Below are 25,857 nucleotides of genomic sequence, written 5' to 3'. Positions count from 1 at the left end.
ACAAACAATGAAGAACTACAATGGCACACAGTAGGGCCAAGCGCCTGGCAAAGTCCTTTTCTTTTGCCTGGGCCTCAGCGTCCTCCTCTGTGAAAGAGGCCACAAGGGTTCTGGCAACGGAAGCAGGAAGACAGGGATCTGGGTGCAGTGCAGCCCCACACAGGCCTCCAGTCGGCAGCAGTCGCCACCGCGCCGGGAGCCCAGGAAGCCAGGAAGGAGTCCACCAGAGGCAAGGCTGTGAGTTTGTCGTCGGTTTAATTTATTACTGTTTGACATCCAGTGACACTGACACACCCCGCCGGGCCTGCACGCCCTGGGCCCCGGCGAGTCTGACCTGTCCCATAAAATACAGTACGAGGAGTGGACGGCAACACGCATGCATCCACGGCTTACACTACAGTGATTCCAAACTGCGGCTGCAACAGTACTGCCAGGAAAGGCAAGGAAAAAACAGGTATCGTGTGTTCCCCAATTCATAATTCTTTTTTTCTTTTAAAACAGTTAATGCTGTTACAAACGCTACTGATGCCAGGACAGGGTCAGACACAAACGGTCCTACATCTTCTCTGCTGTATAAATATGGAAGATTTGTGTTTATACAGTTTTACCCCAGGTCGGAAACTACATCTGCTGCTACCCGTTACTGCTATCTGGAACGAGGGGCTCGTGGTCGAGACTGTGGAATGTCGGCACTCAGTCTTCCTCGCTGCCACTTCCTGAGCGGTCCTGGATGGGGGCAGGAGGAGAGAGCAGTGAGGGGGCTGCCCATCATGACCACCCGCACCCCAGGGCACTCTCAGCTGGGACCTGGCTAGGCTTTAAATATGTGTGTTCAATGAAACACCTGATGCAGGCAAAAAAACCTCTTTTTCCAGGTGTGAACGAGCGGCAGGGAAGGGGGTGTCTTTGGATTTAGGCCCTGCTGTCACAGCCATGACCCAATTTCCTTCTTCTCCAGAGCCGCTCACTGACCCCTATGCCCACCTGGTTCTTTCTCGGGATCTGGGAGGTGGCTCGGCCCTCCCTACTCCTTCCCACTGCTGTCTGTCTTTCCTGGTGCTCTGACCCATGGCCGGAAACCTGACCTTGCTTCAAAACCATGTTGGTTACTCCTGACCACAGAAGATCTTTGCTTTTCCAAAGAAGCTGTAAGGAGCTCGTCAAGGGCCACAGAACACCCGGCTGGATTCAGACTGGGCAGGAGGACACCATCACAGTCCTGACCCTCCTCTCCAGATAGCTCGGTCACCTGCCCCACATCTAGGACTTCTTTCAAGTCCTCGTGAAGGTCATGGGCATCTTCTGTTAGACTTATTCTGAGGCAGTTGATTTTTTTTTTTGACATTACCTGCCTCACCTTCAGACGCTGGAGTTCATGACCCCTGTCTGGATGCGTAACAGGTAAAAAACTAAACGAAAGAGTCACGACCAGAATTTTAGGCACTGCAAATACAGTAAAACCTGGGAAAGCTGGAACCCGTGTAAGGCAGAAACCTGTCAGGGAAGGAAAACGAAAATATTTTCCACCAACAGGGAGTGATAGAAAAGTGATAAGACTGCACCCTGTTAAAGGTGGAAAATGGGAGTCCTGGAAAAATAAGGCAGTCTTGTCGAGTTCCGGCTCTCACAGGTTTCACTGTAATAAACTACGTGAAGATGGTGATACAGCTGGAGCAGGCAGGAGAACAGCACTGAAGACAACCTGTGGTATTTTCTCCAGAGGCACTTGAGTTTTTGTTGCTATTGCAAATGGCTACAAGACAAAACTAGCACTAGGACGAAATGGCAAACGGCACGCTGTGCCAGGAGGCTCACAGGAACCGCGGCTGCATCAGGGGTGGCCAGCACATCTCAGCTCACTGCAGCTGCTCCACGTTTTCCTTACTGAGGATCATGGGACTTTTTTTAACCTACTAGTGTCGTCCTGAAATCCTCCTGCACCAGCCAGAGCAGCGGAACAGGCACCGGTGCACGGTGTGTGCTCTGCAGGGCGAGGAGCAGGAGTGGGGATTGTCTAATCTCTAGTCCCAGTGCCCTCCCAACCCACTCCCACCGCCCTCAATGAACACCTGGCTCCTGCCTCTGCATCGAAGTCCCTGGGGTGCTGGGTAGTCTGCCTCAGGTGCACCCACTGACCACCCAGTCACCTGCAGGCATTAGGAGTGAGTGCTGGCTTAGTTGCAGGGGCCTGGGCTTAAGTGGTGGCTCTGCAGGTACCGGATGTGTGACTGGGGCAGGCCACGTGACTCTGTGCTAAGTCTCCCATCTGCAGAGTGGGGCCCTAGAGTGTCTCCCTTCACGGGGTGCTGCATCAAGGCCTGGGACACAGTGATGGCCCTGTCCAAGGGGATTGATCACCAGTGACCCCAGTGCAGTTGGCAAATCTGAGACGTGCAGCTGGGGTGCAGCCCACCCTCACCTGCCCTGAGGAGCTCCTGCCATCTGCTCCTGCCTGCGGGTCCCAGCTCTCACCTCCTCCTGCTCCTCCTCACTGTCATCATCGCTCACAACTGGCTTGGCCCGGGATCCCCGGCTTGGCCGCCGCCGGCCCCCCTTTAACCGATCCTGCGCCTTCTCCTTCCGGCCGAGCTTGATCTTCACTTTGACTGAGCGGGCTGGGGTGGGCATGAGAGAGAAGAAAAAAGATGTGAACTTTAAAGAGCACAGCACCATCTGAGCCAGGACCCTGGTATCCTAACCACAGCAGGTGGGCTGTGCCCCCACCTCCCTCCCACTCACCCTAAGACTCACACTCAGACTCTGAGCCTTCCTCCTCGCCCTCCTCCTCCTCCTCGCTCTCCTCGCCTTCGCTGTCATCCTCTTTCTCAATTTTCTGCCTCACACTGGTGAAGACCGACTGTAGGACAATGGAATCTTCATAGATCTGGGTGGGAGACACGTGGGCTTGAGTCGCAAGGGCCTGATGGGAGGGCTGTCTGCTCACCCAGCCCCACGGGGCAGAGGAACACAGGCAATCAGTGCCCCAAGAGTATCAGGCTTACGAAATGCTCCGGGAAAAGGTTTCAAGGCCGAGTACACAAGTTTAGGGATGGCTGCAGGTTCCTCCCCGCTTGAAGAATCACAGGGAACCTCAGTATTCACAGGCCCTTCAAAGGTCAGTGGTCCCTGCAGTCCCTGTTCAATGTAGCATCTTCCCCAAACTTAAGTGACTGTAAAAGCCCCTTGTCAGGAAGACTATCCCAACTGTACTCTGCTGAGTTGAAGGTGTGAGGGGTTTAATTTCATCACAGGAAAGACCCACAGGCTTTTCTTTTCGAGAGTGCCTCTAGTGAATTTATAATTCCAACATCCACACGGCATCACTCGCGAGCCACAGGATGAATGGACACTGAGTTTATTTTCTCTATTTTCCTTGTCTTTTCGTTATGAAGACACATTACTTTTGTAATCAGTAAAATATTTCAAGTTGTTAGGAATTTGTTTTAATCCATTCAATCCAAAAGGGTCCAGGGACACATTGGGTTGGAGCTCCGGCTGTGAGGGGGGCAGAGGCCAAGAGTGGGGGCCACCCCCACCCGGCACGGGCGGCACCCTCACCAGCGAGCCCTCCAGGTTGAAGGTCTGCGCGTTCTGGCACAGCAGCATGACGTCCTTCTCCAGGTCATTGAGGCTGCGGTACTTGTGGTTGCGGATGCGCTCCTGTGGGGAAGGGAGAACGGGCCTGACTCAGGGGGCCCCCACCTCGCCTGCCTGCCTTCTCCCCGCCGTGTGCAAGAGGAGGACATGCTGAGCTGCACGGGTGAGGTCGGGGGCCGTGGGAAACCATGGAAGAGCCCTGAGCACAGCTGCCCCCACACACTCTGGGCGCCCCTCCCCCAACGTGGGCCACTGGGACCCTCAAGGCCAGAGAAGCCAGTAGTGACCAGGCTCCCTCCCTGATGTGTTCCCACATATCCCAGCCACTCTCGGATGGATGGGGTTGCCGGGAAGCATCCGGGACAGATTTCCCCCAAGACGCTGATGTGGGGGAGCTGTGGTGTTGAAAGCCGCTGGGGCATTACCTTTATCTTCTTAAAGTCCACGGGCTTGCGGATGAGCTCATAGTACTCGGGCAGCTCCTTTCGAGAGGGCAGCTGGATAAACACCTCGCTGAGCTGACGTCCACTGCTACTGCAGGGGGGACACAGCCAGTGTCACTCAGGGTCCACTGCCCTGGGGGCCCCAACCCTGCCAGCAGCTCTCCAAGAGCCCCAGTGTTTGTGGGTAGAGAGGGGGAGACTTTTAGAGTGGACACAGGAGAGAGTCCCTGGGTACGTGCTGTCCCATGACTTTGGGTGAGAGCCCACCACACACAGTGGGCATGACCAGCGCTGCTGGGCCCAGGAAGCAGGTTTGAATTGTGGCCCTGTGGCTGACCCCTGGCCACCATCCGGCCTCCCTGCCCCTGGAGGAAGCACATTCTCGTGCTGCCTCATGCTGCAAAGCCTTCATCACCTGCCACTGAGAGACACTCAGCAAGAGGTGGAGGAGCAGTGATTTACGTGTCTGCGTCTGCAGTTTGCAGCTGCAGTCTGCGCGGCTCACAGACACACTGCAGGCGGCACTGGGAGCCAGAGAACTTCAGAGGATTTGGCAAAAAACCCTGAAGGAAGACAAAAGCTGTTTTTCAGCTCTTTCCACTGAGAAAGCTCTTCTTTTCCACCCAGGAGTAAAGAAGCCACACTGGCAGCCAGGATTGCAATGGTGCCTTGTGCACCTCGTCCTGGGTTTGTGGGGAAGTGTGTCCATGGAGTCACCAGGTGGTGGCTCTGCTGGGGACAGGCAGGCAGGGACAGCTGGAGGAAAGGTATGAGGAGGGAGTGAGCAGGGCAGTTCAAGAACTGAAAGACGCTAACGTGAATGAGCTGAGAAAACGCATCTGATTATTCCGCTCTGTCACTTCAAGACAGGGATTCTGTCTCGAGGACGCCAGCGTCCCAAGCAGGCCTTCCACAGGCGGGTCCTGCTCAGTCTGGTGAGGGCAGATCCTCTCCACCCTGCCCTGCCCCACCTCCCACGCTTTGGGCTTTCATCTGGGTCCTGCTGCCAAAATGTCTGGCACACTGCCCACTCCTTCTGGCTACTGTACCCTGGCTTCAGACCCTGGAGGCGGACAGAGGCACAAAGTAGCTGAACGCAGTGTACTGCCGGCTCCTTAGGAGATGCTCACGCCTCTTTTTGTATCACGAGCAGAAATGGTGCCTCGCATCTAGGTCAGCCGATTCCGTCTTCGTGCAGCGAGAAGGTGCTGCCAGACCCTTGGGGAGGCTTGTGCTGTCACTGAGCTGAGCCCCTGAGTCCTGGCAGCTCTGGCCTCCTCACCAGCACCACTTTTTCACCTCATTTTCTTTTCAAGCAAATTCTCAAAGAACCGAGCATCCCGTCCGGATGCAGCCAGCTTTTTGTTTACTCTTCTGGAAGGCAGCAGGGGCAATAAGATTGCTTTTGGATTTTGTCACAGACGGCTCTGACTTCACAATGGCATTAAGGAATTGATCTGCCTCAAGCGCCACCCTGAAGCCTGAGCACAACTGGGACCCAGGGCCTTTTCTCATCTGGCATTTCGGGCATCATGAGATCCATGTACCCTCTCTCCCCACAGGAGCCACCGAGCTGCAGACCTGTCTAAGGGGACACACACACACACACACACACACTGGGTTGCGATCCTGCCCCGCACCTCACTTGCCCTTGACAAGGGCCACCATTCAATCCTTGCTCTGGGCTGGCATGGAGCCAAACACTCAGCACATAATTCCTCGCTAAACTCAGAAGCAGGCACTAACGTTAAGTCCAATTGTTCTGACGAGGAAACTGAGGTGAGAAGCTCAGCACGCCCTGGCCAACACTGCCTGCCTTGGATCTCCACCTTCGGAGCCTTCCCTTCAGGCTGTAAATCATGGAGGGTGTCTGAGGTTGCTGGTGCCCGGCAGGCACCCAGGAAATACGTTTCCAGCCACATCTTCCAGCCCCTGCGTGGGGCCAGTTGGCCACAGAAAGGTGAGGACACGCTGTCTCTAAGCCATTGTACCCCGCCCACCGTGCTGGCTGGATCCCCAAGCCCCTGCAGGTCCTGTGTTCCCACAGGCAACTGGGATTTATTTGCATCAGCTTGGAACATAAGAAAAACCAGCTGCAGTCCACTTGACGTGACTCCCGGCGACCCCGTGTGCCGCAGGACAACTGTGCTCCACAGCAGGGTTTGCAGTGGCTGATTTTCCAAAAGCAGATCACCAGGACTTTCTTCCAAGGTGCTTCTAGGTGGACTGGAACCAGTAACCTTTTGGTTAGTGGTTGAAAGTATTAACCCTTTCTACCACGCAGGGACTCCTGGAAAGTTAAGAACATGCAGCAAAACATGCTTGCTGTTCCCCTTTGGATAAGCAGACTAGGAGGTTGGCAAAGGGGCCACCTGCCAACTACAGCCCTAAAGCCCAGGCAGACCCTGATCCACAGCAGACCCCTCCTCAACCCTGCTGTCCTCTCTATGGAATCGACTAAGCAAAGACGGGTAAAGAGCCCCTTCCTTCTCATCTTGATAGCAGTGCTCTACGCCCTTGACTGCGCTACACAGCAAGAACTACGTTTGAGGAGGACCCACACGCACAGGAGAGATACCAGAAGGAGAGGCTTCCTGAGGCAACAGTCTCCCTTACCAAGTGCAGCCTACTCTGATACTTCCCATTCTATTTCAGTGTTTGGAAACGCCAGTTGTGACCTGCTAAATCCATTCCACAACGCACCAGTGAGTCCGGACACTTGTGTGAAAAGCCCTGCCCAGGAGATGTGGTGGGTATGCTGCCAACAGGCGCTCCGGGATCACGTGGGCATGGCGGCAGGTGGCTGGGAAGAGAAGCAACAGTGGGTGTGTGTGGCCCTCTCCCGAGGGCGGCTCTCTGTAACACAGGCTGAAAGTTTATAGTAAGACTCTCTCCTCCACTGGGCTAGGAAGAAATTACTTCTGAGAGCAAAGAACAGGGACCAACGGAGTGGCCCCTCATATACCTTTGGGAAAGTTATGTCCTTGAGCCTGACATCCTTCTCTGGGTAACAAGCTCAGAAAGAGGATGGCCTGGGACTGGAGGTGCATATGAGGGGTCACAGGCAGACTTTTAAAATCCCCTCCCTCAGATGGCAAGGACCTCTAGGAAAGCGCCTGGCATATTTTAACTGCCAAAACACCAAGATGTCATTTTTAATCCTCTGGACTAAAGAATCCTTGTAGAGTGCTCCCTGCTGGGCTGTTGCAGCCCTCCAATCCTCTTCCCTCCCTCTGATCACAACTCCATCCTGTACGGGGACCCCGCCCCCACAGCCTCCTGCCTCACAGACTAAACCCAAAGTCCTTTGATGGCAGCATGGCCCTCCCGTGCTGCCGCCCCACCAGCCTCCTCATGCCCCCCTTGGGTTTGTGTGGCTGCTGCTCCCCAGGTGGCCCTGGCTCTTGCCTTCACCTCAGCACAAATGCCACCTCCTCAGCGGGTTCTCTGAGCCCCCATGACCACTATCCCCACCCACCCCCAACCCAACTCTCCCTGATTTCTCTTGATAAAAAGGAATTATGTAGATGTTAACACAAAAGGCGCAAGTCTGGGTCCGTGAGGGGCACACAAGGCTCCTTGAATCCCGTCATCCCACCCTGGCACGTACCCTTCAGGGGGCTGCCACACTGACCTCTGGCCCCTGGCTGAGCTCTGCCTCTGCTTGGACTGATATAAACAGACTCCCGTAGGTGTACCCCGTGTCCTTGTGCCTTTAATTCGCATTTCCTCGATGCCAAGAGCCTTTCTGTGGCCTTGTTGGGCATCTGATAGCCTCTTCCATGCAGCCCTGCTCTCCCCCAGGGAGGCCTTTGTTGGGTTGAGTTTCCTGCAAATACTCCCACCTGGTGTCTTCTGATGAATGGACCTTAGTTTTAAGTAAATCCAAATTACTAATATTTTCTTTTATATGTAGTGCTTTTCCTGTCAGAGAAATCTCCATCTATCCCAAGGTTATACAAATATTCTCTTCCCTTGTAGAAGCTTCGCTAGTGTCTCTTTCTACATTCTTAGATGTGAGGTTAGTTGTCCTGATTGGTTTTTCTCCACTGCAGCACCCATCTTCCTGTTGTATCACAGGTGCCTGCCTGTCCCCCAACCAGAACATGAGCCATGAGGGCAGAGACCCTGCTGTTCTACTGGCCACTTGGTCTTTGGCCCCTGGTACACACTAGGTGCTCAATAAACATCTGCTGAATGAAGAAAGGAGTAAAGGTGGCACCGGGTGGAAGTCTCACACTCATGGACTGAGATTCGAGCCCAGGCCTGGTTCCAAGGTATCATGGATTGAATTGTATCCCCCGAAAATGTCTGTTGACTTGGCTAGCCCACGATTCTCAGTATTGTGTGATTGTCCACCATTTTGTTATCTGATGTGATTTTCCTGATGTTGATGTTGATGAGGTGGGATTAGTTGCAGTTATGTTAATGAGCAGGACTCAATCTACAAGATTAGGTTGTGTCTTAACCCAATCTCTTTTGAGATATAAAAGAGAAGCAAGCAGAGAGACATGGGGACCACATACTACCAAGAAACAAGAGCCAGGAGAATAGCATGTCCTTTGGACCAGGGGTCCCTGCGCTAAGAAGCTCCTAGACCAGGGGAAGATTGGTGACAAGGATCTTCCTCCAGAACCAACACGGAGAGAGAAAGCCTTCCCCTGGAGCTGACACCCTGAATTCGGACTTCTAGCCTCCTAAACTGTGAGAGAAATTTCTGTTTCTTAAAGCCGTCCACTTGTGGTATTTCTGTTATGGCCACACTAGATAACTAGGACATGAGGTCATGCTGTAATGGGGGGGGATCTTATTGCCCCCCACCCCTACCCCAAGTGATTGTTTACATACCACCCTGTTCTAGAAAATACTTGTGACAGCAACTACCCAGAGCTAGTCCTCCAGGTCAGCAAAAACTCCTCTGTGGCCTCCAAGCAACGCATCTCCCATTTGGCCTGAGGGGGTCTGAACTGGTTCCTGCTATGTGCAGCCAGAAAGTCCCCATGGACACATCCCTTCAAGTCTAAAACCAAATGACAACACGAGGAGGAACAAAGGAATCAGAATAGATCAACAGACCCCAAACAGGAGGAAAAAAGCACAGACCATCAGTACCCAAGAGATGGTCCATGTCCCTTCCCTAACAGATGGTGAGACTGAGCAGCTATGCGAGTTTGCTAGAGACACGCAGACGACGGATGGCAGTCAGGGCACCAGCGCTTCACCCCTTGGTGAAGTCACAACCTCTCCCACCCATTCTTATCTGCGGCCATCAACAGCCAGAGTCAAGACTTCAGGCTTGTGGGTCATTCGGTCTGTGTTGAGACTCCGCTGGAGGGCTGGTAGCTTGCTGACCCTTGGTCTCTATCAGGGATGGAAGCATACTGCCTGGTACCCTTGCTTCCTCATCCTCTGACCGTGGTAGACACTGGTAATCCATCACAGCACCATTCTGAGCTCAGCCCCAGGCAGCACAGCCATCAGTGCAGATGGTACTTGAGAGAGAGCCTACCTGCCAAGCAAACCTGCCCATGCCCTCCTCAGTGTTCCACAGGCCTCACAGAGCACAGATGTGGTCCTGATCTGCCTGGTCAGTTAAGCAGAGAAGAGACCTTGCACACACACATCGTTCTCCCTCTCAGGGCCCTGGTCGGACCATCTTCCTATGGCCCCTTCTTTCTTTTGACTCTAAGTCAGTGAACTGAGCCAGCCAGGGTCTCAGAGGTGAACTGACTCAGCAGCAGAACTTTCGTCTGGAACAGGATCTCTAGATGTCCCATAAATAAAACAGATTAGAGAGGTACCTGAGTAGTATGAAATTATTTTCAAGGTTTAATTTTTTGAGACATTATAAAGTCAAGGATATTGAGACTAAAGTATAAAAAATCTGAGGCAGGTCCATTTACTTACCACTGTTTACCATGAGCCCAGACCTACGGGGCGCCCATTCCTTCTAAGTTCTATCTCTCAGTACTGGACTCACAGCTGTGTGGCAGAGAAAAAACTGACTCCCACCCAAGTAGCTGCCAATGAAAATCACCTGGAAGCCGCTTCCCCTGTGATCACAGCACACTCTTCCAGCAAAGACAGAGGCGGTGAGCAGGTTTATTCCGGGGTCTGCAGGTCACAGGCTTACAGTGCTGACAGTTTCTGATGAGCCAGCATTTGGGCCATGCGACATCCGGAAGCAGGGTGCTTATTGTAGGTTTGGTATCGTAGACAGTGAGATCCAAATTTAAGTTTTAAGAAACCTTGGTGCTCCTGTGTAACTTAGTTTGAAAACCACTTAGTTTAACAGTCTTGTCTTGGAGGTGAGACCCTGAGCTTTTGGCCAGCCCAGAGTCACAGGGCAAGTGGCAGAGGCCAGATTATAATCCAGTGAGCTGTTCCACTGTATGGCATCAACCCCCATAAGCAGACGGAAACCTTTGGGACTGGGACTGTGCCACACACATCACCACCACCCGGTGGATCTGTGCCAGGCACTGAAGTTTGCTGTGGGTGCTGAGGATGAAGCCAGAGCCCTGTGACCAAAAGTTCACGAAGGTAAAAAGAGTATTTCTCAGGACTAGGGAGAGTGAAAAGCAAGCCCAGGCTTGGAGGCCGATGGAGTCACGCCTGTGGGTGCAGGGGCTGGAGGGCAGGCCCACTTTCTGGGGGGTGAACAGAGCCTTGAAGTGTGCTTCCTTTCCCGAGTCAATCACTGTCGGCGTTCTTTGTGGCAGCTCTGGGTCCGAGGATGCCTCAAGCTTCTTCTGATGTGGCAGGGACCACAGGACCTGGACATGGGGGACTGAGGGGCCCTAGGGGTCCTCTGGTCTACCTGGAAGGATGTACATAGGGTCTGGGGGGAGTGGCGGCTAATTTTATTCTTATTGTGGTGAAAGTACACACAGTAAAACATACACCGATTCAACAATCTCTACACATACAATTCAGCGACATTGATTCCATTCTTCGAGGTGTGCACCCATTCTCGCTATCTTTTTCCAAATCATTCCACCACCATTAACATAAACTCACTGCCCCCCAAAACTCCCCCTTTCTCCCTCCCTCCCATCCCTGGTAACTACTATTAATTTTTTAGTTTCTGTATATTTGCTTATTTCATGGACGTGGGATCACACAGCATTTGTCCTTCTGTAACTGACTTATTTCACTCTGCGTGTTTTCTGGGTTCACCCATGTCGTGGCAAGCATTAGGACTTCATTTCTCTCTCTGGCTGCGTGACCCACGGCATGGACCTGCCACATTTTGTTCATCCACCACCTGCCCACGGATATTTCCATTGTTTCTACCTTTTGGTTACTGTGAAAAGTCCTGGACAACTTTCTGTTTGCATTCCTGCTTTCGCTTCTTCCTAATTTTTAACCAGTTTCATCTGAGGTTTAGCATCAATTCATCTTTCTATCCTTTTATCTTGCTGCCTTTTGGCTTTAATGTACCTACTTTTTGTGGTTTCATATTTACTCAACCTTTCCTGATCTTGTAAATTCCTGTTCCCTCCCTTTTATTCTAGCCTTTCTGAACTTCCCATTATACACATCCTCTCTCACCTTTTATTATCTCAGTAGCACAGGCTTGCTGAGGTGTAGCCAGCATTGGAGGAAGGCCTCACACAGAACACCGGCTGCTCCTGACGCCGAGTGGCCAAGAGGCAGGAGGGTGAGGGTGCAACTTGGTCACTGAATTGGGATATCTACATCTGTGCCTGTACTGTCTCGAGATTTAATGTTTTCATTCATTCCAGTTTTAAGACCATTCGACACCTCTAAGCCAGCTGCCCTGTTTTCTTCACGTGTATCTGTCTGCACTGTGGCACTCACCCGGGGCAGCAGAGGATGAGGCCCGGGGATAGAGTCGGCTTCACAAATGGGGCAGGTGGAGGGTTCTGCAGTACGTTTCCCACAGGTGCAACCTCGACACGGCGCCTGGCCACAGGCCATCTGGACTAACCCTGCCTGCAGACATGTGGGAGCAGAGTCCCCCACCTGCCTGCATCCCCACAGGCTGGCCAGGGGTTCATGGGCAGAAAGAGCACCACTTTTCCCAAGGTGTCCCGTTGGCCCAGTGCCCAGTTCAGCGTACTTCATCTGGCCAGAGTCCTTGGAGCACCAGGTTCCAGGCACCAAGCAGACAGTGCTGACAGACCTGGGCCTGCGAGTGCAGGGCCGCCATGTCCCTCCTGGAGCACGTGCCTGATCCTAGCTCAGCCTTCCTAAGACTAAAGGCTGTAGAACCCTGAGGCTTCCCTGCTCCCTCAAAAACTGCCTCCCAGACCCACCTGCACCTTCTCCTTTCCCTCAGAACACATCTTCCCAGGCCCCAGCACTGAGGAGCTTGGAGTAAGAGGGGAGACAGTCACCACCTGGGGTGGCTGCTCCTGTAGAATGCTTCAGCCGACAACCTGCCTCGTACTACACAATGCTGTGGCTGTGTATCAAGGTCCTGGATTCTCTCACACACTGAGGTACAACCTTTCTATTCTGAAGAACCAGCCCGCTTTTGGATTCCACACAAGGAGGCACCAGGCCTGTGGGCGGGTAGAGGAAGCAAAGACAGGCCTTGACCATAGTGGCCAGGCCCAGGCTAAAGCCACCACCATGGGCCTGGCTGAGGCACCTGCTCACCCCTGAGCTTGGGCCCCTTTGTCCCCTCCTGCAGAATTCACTGACAGTGAATTCGGGGTGCGCTCTGAGCTAAGTGCCCAGCCCATGTGAGCTTATCTGGGCTTCTCCATAACTCCATGTAGGGACTTGGAAACTGAGGAACAGGGAGGGTAAGCAACTTGCCCAAGGCTGCATAGTGGGAGGAGACGGGAGTTGAGCCTAGATCTACAGGACACTGAAGCCCTGAAATGCACTCACATGGCGGCTGCCTCCTGGGCAGGGGAGTGGCCAGAGAGGGTCTCCCAGGAAGATTAGCCTTTGAGGCTTGTGCATGTTATCATTTTTCTGAAGGTCCGAGCATAAAGTGTAGATATTATGCCCCTTCAGTCTTAAAAATATCAGTGAGTGTCTCCTAAGAACGAGGCTGTTCTCTCACATGGCTTCGGTACCACTGTCAAGCTCAGGACACAGCACCATCATCTCGCAAACCGTCTGTACTGTGGCGCCAATCTGGCTGTATCACTGGCAGCGGCTCAGCAGGGCAGGCTGGCAGCTGATGGGAAACCTGGGGGGCTGGGGCCTGGTAGGACCACCTACCATGTGGTACTCTTGGCCATGCCTGCTAAGGCAGCACCTTCCTCTGGACGCACCCTGGGACACGCACTTGTACTTGGGATTTGGAGCCGGTGTGCTGAATGCCTCAGCCACTAGCTGCCGATAGCTCTTAAGTATCAAGGGACGAAAACATCAACCGGGGGAACACACAGCCCAGTGACAAGGCCCAAAACCAACCCAAACCTAACTCTTCTGCATGTTTAGACTTTAAAGTAAAAATCCCCTTTTAAATTCATAATTCAGGTTTCAACTTTGGCTGCTGACCAGTGGGGTTCCTCGAAGCAGTCTGAGATTTCAAACCATCCATGTGAAGGTGCGCTCTGCTGCTGCAAAGCCACCTCAGGCCAGCCACGCCCCAGGCGCCTGCAGTGCGCTCCGTGGACACAGCTCCTCTTCGTCCTTTGCTGCCTGTCCTCCATTCCTTGCCGCCCCAGGCCCACTGCCTCCAGGCCCCAGCACACCCTGTTCCCTTTTTGCTTTTCTCTTGGCGGTCCCTGCTCACCCCTCAGGCCCTGCTAACATGGCACTTGCTCCCGAGGCCGTCGCTGACACCCTGGGCTGCATCACAGAGCTTGCCAAGCCTTGTTACCATGGCCCCCCAGGAGCTGTGCCCCAGTACACACAACGTTCACAGCAGCCTCCGGGCACCACACAACACAGGGGACCGCCACTCACAAGGCACACCAGGGGGCAATGAAAGGGTCGATGCGGCAGCCTGGAAAAGGCATGAAAGGAGCAAAAGTTTCCAAAGTCAGACACTACCTGTGTGCATCTGATAAAGCTGATACAATGTTAATGCTACCTACAATTCCACTGATATTTAAACACAAAATATGGGGAAAAAAGGCAAAATTAACCATCAAGAGCAAAATTCGGAAGGACTCCAATTGACAGGAAAGGCAGCCTTCTCTCCCTGAGGCCATCAGTTGCAGCCACAGTTGCCTGGCTGAGCTGGACTCCCTCCTCATACCTCATGGGGTGGAGGCAGAAACCCAGCTCCCACGTCCAGGTTGCTGTGAACAGTAACGGCAGCAACGCAGTCATGATTCCATCCAAAGCGATAACAACGTCCCCTTATCACTCTGGTGTCAATGAAGAGCTGGGCTGTGAAAGTTCATTTTCTCTTCAGAATCCAGTTTCAACTCCGTTATGGAGTTCAGCTGATTACAGGGTTCTGGAAAGCTAGCTGACTTTTTTATTTATTTATTTTTTAATCCAAATGTCTTCCTTTAACGTTTCATTTTATCTTCTGGAAAGTTGAGACAAAAACGTGAGCTGTTCTGGTCTCTGACTTTCTCCCTCAAGTTCTCTTCAGCGTGGTGCAGCAGGGCAGCGAGGAGGAACCGAGCAAAGACTCTTGGGCACCACCTGCCACAGCAGCCAGCTGCTCGGAACCCTCCCCTGTGGTTGACAGGTATGTAGTAAAGAACTTAACCTTACCCAAAGAGGGGTCTAGCCTCTGTCTTCAGCTCCTGGAGGTGGTCCCTACACCCTTGGAACAACCTGTCTGACAAAAGTATCTTTGTTTACCTGGGGCCTGAGGCCAACAATATATGATCCAGGGTGGGGGCTTTGGGTCACGTGGTATCAGGAACAACCTCTGGAGAGAGCAGACACAGGTCAGCCACATGGGTGGCAACCATGTTGACATGATTGATAAAAAACTCTGGTCACCAGGGCTCGGGCAAGCTTCCCTTGTGGGCAGTACCCTGCGTTACGGTCACATGTCACTGTTGGTAAAGTGAGCGAGGTCCGTGACTCCACGGGGACAGGACAATGGAAGGACAACGTGCGGAACTTTCCTGGACTCTGCCCTATGCGGCAATTCCCTTGGCTGACTTCAATCTGTATCCTTTCACTGTAATAAACTGTAGCCAGGAGTATACCACTTCCAGAGAGTTCTGTGAACCCTTCTAACGAATCAGAGAACATACGAGTGGTCTTGAGGACCCCTGAACTCTACAGCTGGTATTAGAGGGGAGGGAGGGCTTGTGAGCTGTTCCCTAACCTTATAACAGGTTAAATCGTATTGTTTTCGTCCATAGTTTCAAATTTCACTTGTTACAAATATAAAAACTATCAGGTAAGTATGTCAGTTTTGTACCCAAACATTATCTCTTAAAATACTGGTCAAATGAGGTAGCTTCTCACCTAGAAAAACGTGGCTGTCTTCTTCAGTGTCTGTGCCCTGCTCAGTCTTTCTCCTGACCCACCAGTGAGCCAGATCCAGTGATCAGGAGGATCCAGGGAACGACCTGACCCGACTGCTCCAATGACATAACATTTCTCAAAGTCACACTCCGGCACCTTCCTTTAATAATCATCCCCGATGCTCCGCCACTTGTGATTCCCCTACAGCTCTTCCCAGTCTAATGGGTAACTTCCCGGAGGGTTCCAAATGCTGATTGACGGGGGTAACTTCACGGAGGGGTAACTTCCCGGAGCGGGTAAGAGGGCTCCGAATGCTGATTGAGGGTTTGCATTTCTAACAAGCTCCCTGCTGAGAATGTGCATTTTCACCCCAGATATGCTGAATCGGAATCTACATTTTAACAAGATTCCCAGGTGATTCTTGGAACTTGTTTTATAATGCAAATTCTCAGCAGGTCCAAGAGTATGGCCCCTGGACACCCTTTAAACTCGGTACAGAAATCACTCCTGAGGCTCACCCTTCATCCAAAGATTAGACAGGTGGATAGGGCCACCAACAGCACACGTGAGGAATGTGCTTTGTAGTTCAGTCGTGTATACGAGACTAAATGGGCACACCAGCCCAAAAGCAAAGATGGAAGGCAGGAAGGGACAGGAAAACTGGGCGAATGGAGACAGGGAACCCGGGGTGGAGAAGAGGAGAGTGTTGACACATTGCAGGGTTGGCAAGCAATGTCACAAAACAATTTGTGTATTAATTGTTTAACGAGGAACTAATTTGCTCTGTAAAGTTTCACCTAAAGCACAATAAAATAAATACAAAAACAAAACACTAAAAAAAAAAAAAAAAAAAAGAACACATTCTCAGCAGGGGTTTTAACATAAACAAACCGGTCCAAAGCCCTGGTTTAAACCAGGCATGAAATCGTCCACTGAGGCGTCTGCCGCGTGCATCTGCCGCGCATCTGACACAAGCCGCGAGTGCAGCTGTAGGACTCTGAGATCGCTGTCCTCACCCAAGTGGACCTCCAAGTCCCTATGAGAACCTAACTCTTCTGCGAGGGGAACAGTCGCAACAAGGCAGCCACTGGACCCTGAGAGCTGGTTTTAATTTACTGGCTGTTGTAGCACCTACTCTCACACAGGCTGGAAGAAGGATTTTTTCAGCAGTGGGGGCGTTATTTTCTCTTTTGCCACATGATATAACGTGGCTAAATATGATGGTCACAAGGCTTTTTCAGTAAGCCACAGCATGACTAAGATGCCCTGACATCTGACATTCTTTTTTCCTGAGAATATTCAAGGCCTCATCAGCCAGGTCAGCTTGCTACTTCTAAGCGTCTTTTTTTTTTAAACCAAAGTACAACATAATGTTAAATGTACACCTTCATAAATGTTTTATGTACACGCCTGAGAACCCGCCCCCCAGATCTACAGAGAGAACATTCCAGCATCCCGGAAGGCTCCCTCGTGCCCCTTCCCTGTCAATCCCTCCACCTGAGGGTAACCCCTCTTCCAATGTCCGTCTCCATGGAGCAGGTTTTGAACTTCACATAACTGGAAGTACACAGTAGGTACTCTTCAGCGTCTGGATTCTTTGACTCCACAAAATGTCTGCGAGATTATTCCATGTGGCAGTGATGGTTTGTCTTTATGGCTGCTGGAGCTCTACTGGATGATTATGGCACCAGTTATCCATTCCCCTGCGGGTGGACATTTTTCAGTTTGGGCTTATTATGAACAAAGCTGCCATGGACACTCTTGGACATGTCTTTTGCTGGACATACGCACTCAGCTCTCTTGGGTACATAACTAGGATTGGAGCTGCCGGCCCAGGTGGTATGTGTATGTTTAGTTTTAGAAGATATTGCCAAAGAGGTGTACACTCTCACAAACTGTGTGAGGGCTGACTGCTCCACATTCTTGCGGACACTTGAAGGACGTAGCCGCTCTGGTGAGTGGGTGGCAGGCTCTTACTCTGGTTTTAATGTGCATTTCCCTGAGGTTACCACAGTGACAAAATGACCCTGAGCACCTCACACCTCTTCACATGTTGATTGGTCATCTGGACATCCTCTTTTGTGAGGTGCTTGTTCACACCTTTTGCCCATTTTTACATTGGGTTGTCTTTTCAGTCTGTGGCAGGAGTTTTCACTGTCTTCATGATGGTGTCCTTTGATGAACTAATGTTCTTATTCTCAGTGAAGTCTAATTTAACAGTCTTTTATGATCAAGTCCCTGGGTGGTGCAAATGGTTAAAGTGTTTGGTTGCTACCTGAAAGGTTGGAGATTTGAATCAACCAAGACGTGCACTGGAAGAAAGGCCTGGCAACTTCTGAAAAACCAGCCATTGAAAATCCTATGGAGCATAGTTCCGCTCTGACACATCTGGGTTTGCCATGAGCTGGGGTCAAATCAATGGCAACTGTTCTTTTTTGTTTTTTAATGGTTAGTGGTTTTGTGTACTGTTGAAGAAATCTACACCTACTCCAAGGTCATGAACATTCTCTCCTATGTGTCCTTCTAGAACTTTACCTTTCACATTTACATCTGCAATCCATGGTGTGAAACAGGGGCCAAGGTTCATTTCCTCCATATGGACATTCAACTGATCAGCATGGTTCACTGAAATTCAATTTGCCACTGAATTTTAAGACCTGCTGCCTTCAGGTTGATTTCAACTCATAGTGACCCTCCAGGACAGAGCAGAATGGCCCCATAGGGTTTCCAAGGCTGTAATCTTTACAGAGGCAGACTGCCACAGCTTTCTCTCATGGAGTGGCTGGTGGGTTGACAAACTGACCACCTTTTGGTTAGCAGCTGAACACTTTAACCACCGTGCCACCAGGGCTCCTGAATTTCAAGTGTCTTTTTCTTCATTAGATAATTTTAAGTTTTGCTCACAAGAACAGAAATAAATTGGGGTCTGTCATCTTCACTGGATTCTGCGTATTTCATAAAACCATATTTTAAATAATTGCCAGTCTTCCACTTCTTTCTTTGAGGAATTTGCCTCAAAGTTTGCAAATAAGAATCAATAATTTTTCTCAGTACTGACACTACCTACTTTTTCAGATCCAGCAATTGAACATACCTTTTTTCGATCATCATTGGTTTCTTTACTAATAATAAAAAATTCAGTTTTAAGGGCAGCTTGTATCCTTGAACTTAGGTACTACAATTGCCATGAACCCCCCAAGTTTCATGCTTGTTAAGATTCTTTCCAAACAACGTACTAAGGGTCATACCTCAACACTTTTTCCTCCAACAGATAAAATTCTCCTCATACTTTGCTTCATGACGAGCTGCAAACTGTTACTATAAAATCAAGCTGTACTGCGACAGTCATATTGGCCATTACGTTCTGGAAAATGAAATAAGCCACCAGTGGAAGAATGATCTGAGTCCTGGAGGGGTGCAGGCATTGCACCCATGCCCCGACAGCCTTTGTGGCCCCACATGACCACCCTGCAGTGGGGGACTGCACACAAGCCCTCTTGGAAAACCGGGGAGAGACGCTGTTTTTTCTCATTTAAACAGTACTCATGATCCGCTACATGGATGTCAGGACCCTACTGGGCTGTGGCCACAGCTGAAGCCCGTGCTGCCTTGTATTTGCCGGGCGTCTGTGAGGGCAGGGATCCCACTATCTGGAGCAGAGCCCAGCAGAGAGCAGGAGTCTGGTCTCCATGTCCTCACACATGGCTGACCCGTGATGAACAGACTGAGAAGGGCCAGGTTGAAAAGTGGGCTTGCTAATCGTGCTGAGCGTGGGGAAGATGGCAGGGAGGGTAGGAGAGGTCTAGAGAAGAAAAGTTGTTTGCGCTCTCAGCTCCAGCCACACTGATCGCATTGCCACAGTCCACCTGCCCACCTGACGTGGCCCCATTATTGCGTGAGCTTCATCTCCTACCACCTCACCTCTGCACTATTGCTTGAACCCACCAAGCCACTGGTCTTCTTGGGGCCTTTCTACCTGCTGCCCCCTCTACTGACTACTCTCTCCTAAGACCTGCCCTTCCTGAGGTCTCCTCACGGATGTATCCCCTGAGACAGGCTGTCCTTGAAAACAGCGACCCTGCCTGTCTCCCTGCCATGCTTCATCTTCTCCCTTTGCACAGCTGATGTCGTGTGAGTGTAAGACCCATGAGGGCAGGGCACTGCCTGTCCTGTCCTTGGCCTGGGACACAGAATTCAGGCAATACTGCTTGGATGACTGAATGCATGCTGGCTCCCAGGCTCTGGGCACAGGAGGCCACTGGTTCCCACAGTAAGTCCTCACCGAGCCACGCGCGTAGCACACTGGCTGCGCATCCTGACAGGCGCAGCACCTCCTCAGATGCAGAGCCCCAGGCTCCCACCCACCCCGTCTCCTCTGCTTACCTGTCCTTGTACTTGATCACAGCGTCCACGATCTTCTTCATCTTCTTGGTGAGGTTGGGCGGGTTGGGGGAGAGCTTCTCGGCAGGAGGCCGCCCGCGCTTCTTCTGCTTCTTGCTCTCGTCGTCCTTGTCGCGGCTGCGGGTACTGGTGGTCGGCGTGGAGGAGCCGGCATCGCTGTCCCGCTTGCGTTTCCGCGACGATTTCTTCTGCCGGACCTCCTCTTCGATCTCCTCCAGCGTGCCCTCCTCGATAGCCTTCAGGGTCAATAGTAATAAAATAGGACAGCCAGCACCGAGGTGTACAAGAGGAGGCCACGACGCAAACCCCTGGGGGCCCCGGCGGGGGCAGGCTGGGTGGGGAGGGGCTCACCCTGTATCTACTACCCTTCCAGCGGGGTCTGCTGGGAGCTGATGGGCACTGCTGCCCTCTGCTGCTGTCGGGCAGGCAGGCAAAGCAAGGGCACTGGCGCGCAGATGCCTCAGCTATGCCTCCCCAGTGGGCACCCCACCCAAGCCTGTCCTTCGAGGAGAAAGTTGTACCAGTTGTCACCATACAGCGACAGAGAACTGTGATCCTGCAGCCTTACCACCCAGACATGAAATGCCAACACTTCTGCTCTAGGCCTGCCCCATCTTTTTAATGCACATGTGTACAATTTTAGCCCAAACTGGAGCTGACGCCCACGTACTGCACTGTAACGCAGTTTTCTGGCTTACTATATCACAGATCTTTTCCCTGTCGCTTGTTCACAACAGAATTTTAATGAGTGTTTACTATGTCATTGCCTGATGTGCCCTAATTTAACTTCCCCTGTTCTCAGGCATTTAGGTTGTCTCCATTTTTGCCCCTGCTACTCTAAGCAACGTCATGAGTAACATCTGACTTGCTTTAAGATAGATTCCTAGAAGTGAAACTTCTGAGTCCAGGGACATGACCATTAACAACAAGAAGTAAAAAAAAAAAAACCTGATTTATTAATTTTCAACGATAATAACTAAGTTGCACGTTTTAATCCTCTCCAGCGCCATGTGCACCAGGTCCTTTTGATTGTTCCTGGCTGCTGCCCTTCTGGGCTACCAGGATGTCCAGGTACCCCGTACTGGTTTCCCGGGCTGCTGTAACTAATTACCACAGACGGGGTGGCTTCAAAAGACAGAAATTGATTGTCTCACAGTTCTAGAAGCCAGGACTCTGAAATCAGGGTATCACCAGATCCATGGTCCCTCTGGAGGGTCTAGGAGGGAATCCTTTCTCAGGGAGCCTGGCCTTAGAAGAGGGGGTGGGGCCTGGGCCCAGAGGGATACACGGCTGCTAGCCTCCAATTCTGGGCTGAGTGTGAGACTGGCACTGAGTTAAGCCAAGGAGAAAGCAAGGCAGAGCCAGACTAAGCCTCCTCCCCTCTCAGGGGCCATGGGAACCATAATCAGAGGAGCACTGCACAAACATGGTGATGATGTGTCACGTGCCAGAAAGGGACACAGGTGGTGCTCTAAGCATGTGGAAGGAGATGTGTCCTGGTCGGGAAGAGTGTCCAGGGAGGGTGACACTTGAGCTGAGATCACGGAGGGAGTAAGGCAGGCAGGAGGGACGGAGAGAAGGCCAGCGTGGGGGAATGGCAAACCCTGCGGACACGAGGGGTGCAGTGGGTTGAATAGTGACTCCCCAAATTCACGTCCACCTGAACCTCAGAATGTGTTCTTATCTGAAAAGAGAGCCTTTGCAAAAGTAATTAGTTAAGGACGGAGACGAGAGCATGCTGCATTAGGGTGGGGCCTAAATCCAACGAGAATGTCCCGGTAAGACACAGAGAAGGACCCATGGAGACACAGAGGAGATGGCCATGAGAAGACAGAGACACAGACTGAAGTTATGGGGCCACCAGGAGCTGGGAGGTGCTAGAAAGGCTTCTCCCCTAGAGCCTCTGGAGGGAGCACGGACCTGCCAACACCTTGATTTTGGAGTCCTGGCTTCCAGAACTGTGAGAGAATCCATTTCTGTTGTTTGAAGCCACTGAGTCTGTAGTAAATTGTTACAGCAGCTCCAGGCAACCAGTATAGGGGACCTGGAAGTTCTGGTAGCCCAAAAGGGCAATGGCCTGGAACAAGTGGAAGGATTTGGTGCACATGGCACAAAAGAGACTGTCAAACCTAGTACGGGTGACATGACCACCAGGAGTGTAGTTGAGTGTCTGTTTTAGGCAACTGTGTAGGTGTTTTTTTTTTTTAATGTAAATGTCACCAAGCATAACATACAAAAAGACATGTGCTCAATGGGGAAAGCACTGTCTTTTCAACAAACAAATGGCGCTGAGACAACTGGATTTTCACATGTGGAAGAATGAAGTGGGACTCATACCTCATACCATATTAAAAATTAACTCAAAATGGATCACAGAATTAAATATAAGAGCTAAAATTATAAAATTCTTAGAAGAAAACACGGGGTGAATCTTTGTGACCTTGGATTTGGCAATGAATTCTTAGATATGACACAGAAAGCTCAAGCAACGAAGGAAAACTAGAAAACCGAACTTCATTAAATCGAAAAACATTTGTGCTTCAAAGGACGCCATCCACAGAAAAGGAGAAAATATTTATAAATATGTGCAAATCATGCACTTGATAAGGGACTTACAAGGAGCTCTTACAACTCAATAATAAAAAGACAAGCCATTAAAAAACAGACAAAGGATCTGAATAGAGGTTTCTCTAAAAAAGACATACAAATGGCCAATAAGCACATGGAAAGAGGTTCAACATCACTAGTTATTTAAAAAAAAACCCAATGCCATCGAGCTGACTCCGATTCATAACAACCCTGTAGGACAGAGTAGAACTGCCCCCCCTGGGTTTCCCAAGGCGCGGCTGGTAGATTCCAACTGCCGATCTTTTGTTTAGCAGGTGAGCTCTCTTAACCACTACGCTACCAAGGCTCTCAGTACTTATTAGGGAAATGCAAATCAAAAGCACAACGAGATACCACTCTACACTCACTAAATCCATTGCTGTCAAGTTGATTCCGACTCATAGCACCCTACAGGACAGAGTGGAACTGCCCCTTAGGGTTTCCAAGGCTGTAAGGTTTACAGAAGCAGACTGCCACATCTTTCTCCCACGGAGCGGCTGGTGGGTATGAACCACTGACCTTCTGGTTATTAGCAGCCAAGGGCTTAACCACTGTGCCACGAGGGCTCCTATTCACACCCACTAGGATGGCTATAATAAAAAAGACAGACGATAAGAAGTGTCGACAAGAATGTGGAGAAATTGGAAATTGTTGGTGGGAATGTAAAATGGTGCAGCCACTCTGGAAAACAGTCTGGTAGTTCCTCAAAAGGAGAGTTAACATCTGACCAAGCAATTCCACAACTAGGTATCTACCCAAGAGAAATGAAAACATTAGTCCACAGAGAAACTTGTACACAAATGTTGAGAGCAGTATTACTCACATTAGCCAAAAAGTAGAAATGACTCAAACATCCATCAACTGATAAACGGAAAAATGAAATGTGGTCTCTCCATAAAAGGGACTACCATTTGGCAATAAAAAGGAACAAAGTACTGACACACACCACAACACGAACAAACATTGAAAACATTGTTGAGTGAGGAAGCCAGTCATAAAGGACCACGTGTTGTATTCCATCTATATGGATGTCCAGAATAGGCAAAACTGTATAGAGACAGAAGCACTTGGGTGTTAAAAGAAAGGTTGGCAGCTTGGTCCTACCCAGGAGCTCCGAGTGAGAAAAGACCTGGTGATCTGCTTCTGTAAAGATTTCAGCCTAGGAAAGGATCCCTAGGGGCAGTTCTGCTCTGTCGCATGGGGTTGCTAAGAGTTGGAACCAACTTGACTCTACACAACAACAGCAACAACAACAGATGTCTAGGGCTGCGGGGAGGGAGGACTAAGGAAATGTGGGCTCCTTTTAGGGGTGGTGAAAATGTTCTAAAATTGATTGTGGCGATGGCTGCACAATTCCATGAATATGCTAAAAATCACTGAGTTGTACAGTTTAAAAAGGTGAATAGTATGCTATGTAAATTACATCTCAATAGGGCTGTTAAAAAAAGGAAACGTGCGCACAGCGTCTGCACACAGGCTGCTCCGTGTTAACAGGCACCAGGGGCTGTGCCCTGGCACACATGGGCTGTGATAGGGCTACGTTCCCTCTCCTCCCAGAGCTCCTCTTCTTGTCCCCAGAGTGTGTGGCTCGAAAGGGGCTAGGGGTTGGGGAATAGGGTGGCCCACCCTGAGTTCTGTCTGGTTCCGTCCCTGTCGTGCTTTCTGTGTACAGCTCGGTGGGGTGAGTTTACAAGTCGAGTGTTCTGAGTTTCCCGGAGGGAACCTGGGCCTCCCGGTCACGCAGGCCTAGGAGCCTGCAGCTAACTGAGGGGAACCCCTGGGTGTGCGCCCAGTGGGTCTGGGCTGGCTCATTCCTGGATGTGGCTGAAAGCTACCACCCATCTCCTGGGATGTGTTGCTTCAGGACGTATGAAACAACATCAGGGTTGAATTTTCTTACTTTTACTAAAATAGTAAAATTTATTTTATTTTTCATTGTTGTAAAAATATATGTAACACAGTTGCCAATTCAACGTTTTTCAGGTGTGTGATTCAGTGACATCAACGGCATTCATCATGCTGTGCAACCACCTCCCACAATCGCAAATTTCCCATCACCACACACAAGCCCATTGCTTCCTTCAGGGTGGGATTCTCAATCCTCCCCTCTGCACGCATAGCCCCGAGGCGGGGAAGGGTCTGGTGTGTCCCTGTCATCCAGTGCTAATGGCAGCACTGGACACCTGCACAGGCCCATGAGAAGCATCTGCTGGCCAAACAGGCTTCCCCGGAACGAAGACCGAAACAGGGCACTCTCGGCAGGGTTGGGAGGAAGAAAGGAGGCCGAGTCAGACGGGTCACTTGAGGAGTCCACAGCTCTGCCTCAGCTGTCTGAGGCGGCGGCTGCTACTGCTGTGCCTGCTAAAAACAGGTGTCCATGGCACCTCAACAACTGGCAGCCCCGCGTGCCCTCCTGCAAGGGCTCCTCCTTCTTCTCTCCCCCAGGTGGGGCAGAAGCCCTCTCTCCCAGCAGGCTGCCTGACCATAACTAAGTCAGTACTCCCAACCCCCTAACAAGCAGACTCAACTAACAATCAGTTATCACAGTCCTTTTCCTACCGACAGCAATGTGTTGAGACCTGCAACATTTTTTTTTAACCTCATAAAAGGCTAACCCTCATACTCGAAAGACCAACTGCACCCACCAGCAGGCTCTGAGCTGCCTGAGGGACGGGGTGAGCAACTCCTGAGTACAGACCTAGCGTCAGAAGGAGTGGAATAACCCTGACCCCCGTCAGAAGGCTCGCTGCCACTAATGAGAACCGATCACGCTTTGGAATAAGGCCCTGAGTGAGTCACAGCTGTGGCACCCTCCCTGGTCCGAGCCAGCCACCGCCGGGTGGGGAGGCTCCAGCCCTCTCCAGCATGTACCTTGAGCCACTGCTTCTCAGTCAGCGAGTCGCTGTAGTCCACCTCCTTGCGGTGGCGGGAGCCACGGCCGAACATCTTCTCCTCCTCCTCCTCGCAGGTCAGCCGCTCCACCTCAGCGTCGTCCTTGATGATCCATGAGGGGAGCTCGTCCTCCTCCATCAGGCGTGGCTTCCGCTTTGGGTTGCGGGCCTCCTCACGCCTGCGGTCGAGGTCCATGCGCTGGGTGTACGCGGGGCAGACGAGGACAGAGGGAGAGAGGCGTTAGCACAGGGGAGAGCCAGGGTGTGCATGGGAGCATGGGTGTGCCCTGGTGGAGGGACATCAAAGGCCCATGAGGGGCTATTTCTCCACCCACAGGGCCCATGCTGCTACACCAGTTAGAGAGCAGCTGCGTTCAGACCTGGGCTAGGGCAGAGCTCTGCTTCAGAGGCCAAGTGGGAAAGATGTGAAGGGCACAGAAAAGGGGCCGCCGACCCAGCGGAGAAGAGTGCCAAGGCGTGGCAGCCCTCCACCTCAATTTCATGCTGTCATATGCATCCAGCTCAGGGGCAGAGGGTGTGTGTGA

The 25,857-nt window shown here is 51.4% G+C and overlaps 1 protein-coding gene across 7 annotated transcripts in view; it reads right to left on the bottom strand.

Moving 5' to 3' along the window:
- Window positions 1-238: 238 nt before the first annotated feature.
- SMARCA4 (SWI/SNF related, matrix associated, actin dependent regulator of chromatin, subfamily a, member 4) overlaps window positions 239-25,857 on the bottom strand; it is a 100,864-nt gene continuing 75,245 nt past the window's right edge. For 4 of the 7 annotated variants that reach the window (XM_064280672.1, XM_023552417.2, XM_023552415.2 and 1 more), the window contains 7 exons: window positions 25,293-25,511; window positions 19,797-20,050; window positions 4,023-4,131; window positions 3,559-3,660; window positions 2,752-2,884; window positions 2,473-2,615; window positions 239-726 (listed from right to left, as the gene is read on the bottom strand). In XM_064280672.1, the coding sequence (XP_064136742.1) occupies window positions 694-726; window positions 2,473-2,615; window positions 2,752-2,884; window positions 3,559-3,660; window positions 4,023-4,131; window positions 19,797-20,050; window positions 25,293-25,511 (993 nt within the window). In that variant the 3' untranslated portion in view covers window positions 239-693. Of the gene's footprint in view, window positions 727-2,472; window positions 2,616-2,751; window positions 2,885-3,558; window positions 3,661-4,022; window positions 4,132-6,743; window positions 6,844-19,796; window positions 20,051-25,292; window positions 25,512-25,857 lie in introns of those variants that run through there. The other 3 variants (XM_064280673.1, XM_023552418.2, XM_064280676.1) reach the window with 2 other exon arrangements.

The sequence above is a fragment of the Loxodonta africana genome, chromosome 3 (genome assembly GCF_030014295.1).
Source record: "Loxodonta africana isolate mLoxAfr1 chromosome 3, mLoxAfr1.hap2, whole genome shotgun sequence".
Taxonomy (NCBI): Eukaryota; Metazoa; Chordata; class Mammalia; order Proboscidea; family Elephantidae; genus Loxodonta; species Loxodonta africana.
Note: the sequence above shows the minus strand (reverse complement) of the source record. Positions and strands in the feature narration are given on the sequence as shown.